The following is a 7,500-nucleotide window of genomic DNA, read 5'->3' as shown; positions in this document are numbered from 1 at the left end:
CGGACAGGGCTAGCTGGAAGGACTAGATGGCAGGGCTAGCAAGCAGGTTTTGGTAAAGGTGGGCTGCACACTCCAAGTATTTCTCCCTGCAGTGAGAAGACCAGACATTACGCAATGCTATTGCTTTCTTGTACACTGTTTGCCAATGAGGAACAGTGGAACCTTACGCTGTCAAAACTGTGTGCAGCCCTGCGACCTTTCCGAGGTCAAGTCAAGCTATGTGTTACAAAACGGCCCTGAAGTAAGCTGAACTGGAGGGGGGGGGGGGTCTTAAATTAGAACGGAAGGCATCTGTGTTGTTAGAGTGCCGGTCACGAAGTCCATCACAGAACCACTGCTAACTTACTGACAAGTGACAGGCAGCGGTTTTATGAATATAGGCTAATTCGGAGTTATTATGTAGGCTAAGGTCATGAGCAGTTCATAAGTTTTACAACGTCATGTTCAGTTGTTTACATGTTGTAGGACACGCCCCGTGCATGCATGCTTTGTTGCGTGCTATCTTTTACTGTCTCTGGTTGCGAGAGCAGCAGGTTGTGGTGGTCATGGGAAAGAGAGAGAGAGTGGGGTTGCTAAAATCGGCTAGCTGGCTATTTGTCTTACCTTAACTCTCCGTCCAGAGCTTGGATGACGGCTGCGAAACTTCGGCTCGTCTGGTTCAGGTAGACGTAGCATGTCCGCAAGCTCTCGCTCATGGATTCCTGACAGGAGAAACAGAGGAACACGGGGTGTCGGTACGAGCTAGCCGCTTTCAGTGCGGAGGGACGAGCCGCCAGACACCCCTCTTGGACACCTCTCTCGCCCAGCCTTCCCCACGTATGGATCGGTCGCGAGGCAGGACCGGACCCCCGTGAGGTGACGGACAGAGAGCGTTTGAACACCGACAGAGACGTGGAACATTTGCAGCACGCTCCAGCCATGGGGCGAGTACAAAGCAACGGCCACGCAGTGACCAGTGGCCAGTCGTTTTTTTTACTGATGGAAAAGTCGCTGTGCGCAGTGTGCAGGAGAGAAACGTGCAGCGTTGTTGGTGGGCGTCGCACGCCAGTCAAACTAGCTGCCAAGCCAGGGGGAAGGGGAGGGCACTTGACTTCAACTTGTGTCAAGTTTACGGAACTACGCAGAACAGCTTCTGTGTTACAGACTACAGTTAGGACAGAGCCCATTTATGTATATTACGGATATAAATAATATTCTGGCGGTTCATGGTAGCGACTGAAAGCAAAACGTTCCCTTTTAGCTACAATAAAGACCTGCTGTAGTAGTATAAAACATGACATTTCCTATCCGTGGGGAAGGCTCATTGCTGAAGGACAACATGTCTGAAACGTCGTGCAAATAAATCCACGTTTGGGAGATTCAATCGGTGTGCGGAGTGCGGACCTTTATTATTTCTTCTCATTTCCTATCCAAGCCCATATGGTTAGTGGGAGGAGGGTGACCAAACAGCAAAGATTGTTAAGGCCTTAACTATCACTGCTATCAGGAAAACCTCAACCCCAGAAAAGAGTAAGTAGCCCTTACAGTTAGGCTAGTAGCCTATGGTGAGAAGCAAAACGGTATTGCAATGTAAACTCCATAAACTCGGGGCCATACGAGCCTGTCTTTACGGCTCGGTGTAAACTAAGCAGATGGCGCCCTCTCGCGGTCGACACTGACTAGACACAAGTTACGACCTGCTGGAAACGGCTTGATTCTAGTAACGCGTGCATCAGCCTCCCTGAGCTCAGTGAGTGAATGCAGAGCCGTAGATATCTTTATACGTTTATGCGTTCTTTTAAAATGCATTCATGAAATAAGCACACCTAACTATAGAAACAAGGAAGCAGAATTCTGAAAGTAGCCAACGTAAGTTAGAGGCACACTTCCGCAGTGAGGTTCATGCTGCGCTACAGGGTCTTTCACAGACACAGACATACATTAGGCTACACCAAGAAGATAGAACACACAGATAGGCTATGACATTCAGGCCAAGTGTCGGTGATGTTGGAGTTGATGATAGGACACACATATAGGCTATGACATTCAGGCCAAGTGTCGGTGATATTGGAGTTGATTTGATTCGTGCGGGATTAAGTAGCCTAGCCTTGCCTACACACCATCAACCGCGCACGGAGCATCATTTACCGGGGTGAACCCACTCAATCGTTTTATGTAACGCAAAGCTGCACCATTAGGTCAGTAGTTAGGCCTATACCCGTTCCAACATCACCGTCGCTTTATCAGTCGTTAGTAGGCTACTCATCTAAATGGTCCTGGTAGGCTATCAGACACACACGAGTCGTTACGTCATACAGCCGCAGGTTCGCACACTGTCAACTCGTTTTACAGCACGAAGCGACATCTGTAGCCTAACGACTCTGAATAGCCAAACTCAAACATTGTTTCCGACGCAGACAATGGCCACACAGACGTTCGCGGTGCAACGATATTGACTATCTAATCTTCATACAACAGTCAGAACACAGCCCGGAGGCAGGCTACATTTATTTATCAACAATAACTGTCATCTAGCCTAGGCTACTCACGTAATCCAGTTTCGGCATGACAGTTCGACAGCCGCCCATTTTAAACTTGAAGAGGTTGAATATTTCCTCGGGGTGTCCCAGTGACTTGAGGATGTCCATCTTTGCTCTACAATGCTGCTCGGTCGGATGTTAGACGCGCTCCTTCGCCGGGTCAGATCGGTGGCGCTCGAGCTTCTCACCTGTAGGTTTCTTCATCCAGGCGGCGCATGTCGCCAATAAACAACCCACCGAGTCACACAATCCTTTCAATCACACGAATCGTCAGATCGACTCACCTTTCTGATTGGCTCGTGGGTTATGGGCTTAGAGTCGAGCCACCAGTGAGTGACTGGCGCCTCTGGTGTGATGCCCCGCCCCGTGCGGAGTGGGAGGTATTAATAGCTGCTGCGCTCTCTTGATTGGCTGAAGAGAAACGGATTAGGTCCGCTGGTGGTACCGATATGTCCCTGGCTGCCTCGGCTGAGAAGAGAGGTCTAGTTTACTGGGTTACCTGGACACATAGGTGCTCAGATAGGCTACAGTCATCATACAGTATAAAGGTTTCAAGCCACAAATGGTAAAACCGGCCAAAACACTCACACACACACATAGCCTAAACATAGATGATAGATAGATAGATACTTTATTGATCCTCAAGGGGAAATTCAAAACATAAAGTAGGCTGTATATTATATGCTAATGCAAATGTGATTTTAAGGCTCTAAAGCTCTGGCTATTTTATTCAGTCCTTGGCCTGGCTGTCAGAGTTTCAGGCTTTGGGTGTGGAGTCTAGTCTAGCCTTTTTGTGGTGGGCCATAAATCCTAATCTGTCAGCTGTCTGTCACTGCTATGCAGACTCTACTACTGTAGATGTAATGTAATCTAGCCAGGGGTCTCCGCTAGTCTACTAACTAGATTTACTAACAGGGGTCTCCGCTAGTCAAAGGCTCAGACTGGTCTACTAACTATTTACTAACAGGGGTCTCCGCTGGTCAAAGGCTCAGACTGGTCTACTAACTATTTACTAACAGGGGTCTCCGCTGGTCAAAGGCTCAGACTGGGATACTAACTATTTACTAACAGGGGTCTCCGCTGGTCAAAGGCTCAGACTGGTCTACTAACTATTTACTAACAGGGGTCTCCGCTAGTCAAAGGCTCAGACTGGTCTACTAACTAGATTTACTAACAGAGGTCTGTCTCCAATGGTCATGTTACTGTCAGACCCTAAAGCTGATGAGCAGAGCAAGTCTCAGACATTAAAGATTATAATACATATGATGTTATATATGTGTTATTATATATATGATATTATGATATTATCCTCATGTTGATATTGTTATTTATCATATGTCCTCATGCTGATATCGTTATGACATTAAAGTTGAATATGTAATGTGTACAGGCTGATATCGTTATTTGACATCAAAGTTGAATATGTTCCCATGTGCACAGGCTGATATTATAATTAAAGTTGACTATGTAATGTGCACAGGCCGATATTATAATTAAAGTTGACTATGTAATGTGCACAGGCCGATATTATAATTAAAGTTGAATATGTAATGTGCACAGGCTGATATTATAATTAAAGTTGACTATGTAATGTGCACAGGCCGATATTATAATTAAAGTTGAATATGTAATGTGCACAGGCCGATATTATAATTAAAGTTGAATATGTAATGTGCACAGGCCGATATTATAATTAAAGTTGAATATGTTCTCATGTGCACAGGCCGATATTATAATTAAAGTTGACTATGTAATGTGCATAGGCCAATATTATAATTAAAGTTGACTATGTTCTCATGTGCACAGGCCGATATTATAATTAAAGTTGAATACTGTATGTTCCCATGAGAACAGGCCGATACTGTTTTTTTCTGTCAGCTGATCCACAGGAACATTCAGATGAACATTTTAAATAATGTCAGATCTATCCCTATGTGCAAATGTAACGCATCCCACATGCAAAGCACTCTCTCTGTCTCTCTCACACACACACACACACATACACACACACACTTGCTCTCTCTCTCCCTCTCTCACACGGCGTAGACTATTTTCAAGCATTTAACATACAGCACAGAAAAGCATATTTACTACACGTCTCACATGCTAAAATACAATATAGTACAGCATATTTACACATATCATATACTAAAATACAATATAGTACAGCATATTTACACATATCATATACTAAAATACAATATAGTACAGCATATTTACACGTCATATACTAAAATACAATATAGTACAGCATATTTACACGTCTCATAAAAATCTGTCATTTTTTCTCTAATAAGCCAACATTTCATCACTCAGTTAAATATACTAACCATTACAATAAGCTATGCTTATCATAGTCCGGGAGCCAGAGGCCAGAATCATGGTGAACCTGGTTTTGTTGGTTCAAGTTTTTTTTTCTTTGTTGTTTCTTGTTGCCTAGGCGTTAGTCCATAAGAATAGGGTGGGTGCCCGATGATATCCCTTGGGCAATTCCCTATATTCAGCTGTAAAGTTGACCTAAGTAGCGATTTGTCCATACAAATACTAATGTCATTACCCTTTTGGAAGGACAGCGTAAAATGTAAACCCATTTTTCCTTTTTCTTGCAGTATTGCCACATTGTGACCAACGTAAGTGAGTGTTAGATACAACTTTTCTCTTTTATGATCCCCCTTTGGAAAAACTTAATAGAAAAGTCTGTTTGTTTGCGCCGCCAATTTAATGTCACCCTATAGACAAGTCTTTTCTGTTTCATCATCCCCTTAGAACATTGAAAATTAAAAAAATAAAAATAAAAAGTAGCTAACTTCAGGACCTTAAATTGTCAGGTGTGTCAAGTAAAGACTAAAATGTGAAAACAATAGTGATAAGATACTGAGGGAGAACATTAGGACATTTGACCCCATGACCTTGAGCACCTAATAGCTGATGTTCATTCTCACTACAGAACAGTATTAAAACCACTTAATGGATTTGACATGAGGATTTATGTTAGGGATAACATCCGCCGGGGTATGCATAAATAATGGAGGAGATGGAAGCAAAGACCTCCCCGATGCAGAAAGAGTTTTCTCCACCAAGTTAATTAATTCTGTATATCGGGACTCCTTACAGGATGTTATTCTGTTTGTCCCCCATGTTGCCAGTCATTTATGTAGCCAATAGGCATTTATAACACAAAAAGAGAAATGCAGTTCAGTTTAAAAAGAGGCCGACCTGTTAAATTTGTCGTTCTACATTCATTGGTTACGGAAATGATGGTGGGTAGTATTCTATGTCAGTGGTTCTCAACTGGTCTGGCTTTGGGACCCACAATTTCCCATGTTCATAAAGTCGCGACCCATATATATATATTGTAGCCAACAGCTACATGGTAAGACAAGCGAAGTGCCTGTAAGCCTACATGTTTGGAACATGCGGATGTTTGGCATTAGTCTACATTTGTGAAGTCTTCTACTCTTGATGTCACCTTTCAAAGTACTCGACAGGTATGACACTGACAGGGGTGCCTTGTTTCCATGTGGCATTTTAGTTTTCAGTGACTGCAAAGGAGCCACAGGCTCAGCCAAAGCACGCTCCATCCCAAGACTCTGCCACCCATCTCATGCTAGAGCAGCTCCCTCCCAAGACTCTGCCACCCATCTCATGCTAGAGCTCTAAAAATGAGAACCAAAATGATTTTTCAGACTTGTGAGGTCTGCTGTTCAGACCCTGAAGATATTTATTTTCGGTTCATTGCTTTTTGTGAGAGTGTTTCTACTTATCTCAATAAGGAAAATAAATTAAGAGCCTATGTTGAGCACAAATATGTCTTCTGAAGGCCTAAACAGAGCTCAGCCAAAAACTCCAATTAATCAACTTTGAGGAACAGCTATGACCATGCAGGATCATCCAGACCAAAAGTGACGATTTTACTACATACTATTCCTATTTATGTACCAGCATGCAACATTTGAGCCTCCTACATGGTTTAGTTCTTGAGCTTTGGATTTGTGAATTTTGACAAAAGGTGTAGGTGCTCTATGCCAAACTTGTCTCTAGCCTTACATGAGATAGCAGTGAACACTTCCTGACAGTCTCTAGCCTTAGATGAGATAGAACTGAACATGACAGTATAACTATAACTGACATGACAGTCTCTAGCCTTAGATGAGATAGAACTGAACATGACAGTATAACTATAACTGATATGTCAGTATGTTAGATGAGATAGAACTGAACACTTCATGACAGTCTCTAGCTTTACATGAGAACTAGACACAGGGATTTTTTTTATCACAATTACTTCTGGGGAGTTGTCCAACTCTTCACAATTTCTCAGCTGCTAGCTTATTAGCTGCTAGCTTCTTAGCTGATAAGTTCTGTTTGCCTGATCCCCAGAGGATTATGCTGTAAAAAGCACATGTTACCTCTCCAATATTTTGAAGACATTCAAGACACACAGAATTGTTATTGTGGACAGATATAATTTAATATACATCTAATAGATCATGTCAAAATTATAAAAGGTGTGATTAACAAATGACAAAGCATTAAAAGACACTGCTGAAAAGGGTCAATTTTGTATTGGCTCTGATAACAGCTGAAAAGGGTCCATTTTGTATTGGCTCTGATGGCTCTGATAACAGCTGAAAAGGGTCCATTTTGTATTGGCTCTGATAGCGGCTGGAAGTTTTCTGTCTCCTGTCTTCAGCTTGTGCGGTCGCGTAAACATGTAAAGGGTCTATACTGAATAACTGTGTAAAAGGGCCAGGTTAATAATACTATCTGAATACCTGCTTAAAAGGGCCAGATTACGTAATAATACTATCTGAATACCTGTGTAAAAGGGCCAGGTTAATAATACTATCTGAATACATGTTTAAAAGACAAGTATCTCATCACCCTCAGCAGATAATTCACAATTTGAACCAAACAAAAAATTTAAATATTACTGATAAGCATAACTTGCTTATTACAGTAAACTAAAGTATTACTCCAT

At 42.5% G+C, this 7,500-nt stretch overlaps 1 protein-coding gene across 2 annotated transcripts in view; it reads right to left on the bottom strand.

The window, feature by feature from the left end:
* The window catches only part of fdft1 (farnesyl-diphosphate farnesyltransferase 1), a 15,503-nt gene extending 12,760 nt beyond the window's left edge, over window positions 1-2,743 (bottom strand). The window contains exons 1-2 of one of the 2 annotated variants that reach the window (XM_076272145.1): window positions 2,529-2,743; window positions 604-701 (exon numbers count right to left, since the gene is read on the bottom strand). In XM_076272145.1, coding sequence (XP_076128260.1) covers window positions 604-701; window positions 2,529-2,627 — 197 coding nt within the window. In that variant the 5' untranslated portion in view covers window positions 2,628-2,743. Of the gene's footprint in view, window positions 1-603; window positions 1,868-2,528 lie in introns of those variants that run through there. The other variant, XM_076272144.1, reaches the window with a different exon arrangement.
* Between the last annotated feature and the right edge of the window lie 4,757 nt (window positions 2,744-7,500).

This window comes from Alosa pseudoharengus, unplaced genomic scaffold, assembly GCF_046254945.1.
Source record: "Alosa pseudoharengus isolate Yale_2024_CS ecotype anadromous, Long Island Sound unplaced genomic scaffold, YU_APseudo_1.1 YU_APseudo_1.1_scf_7, whole genome shotgun sequence".
NCBI classification, from domain to species: domain Eukaryota; kingdom Metazoa; phylum Chordata; class Actinopteri; order Clupeiformes; family Clupeidae; genus Alosa; species Alosa pseudoharengus.
Note: the sequence above shows the minus strand (reverse complement) of the source record. Positions and strands in the feature narration are given on the sequence as shown.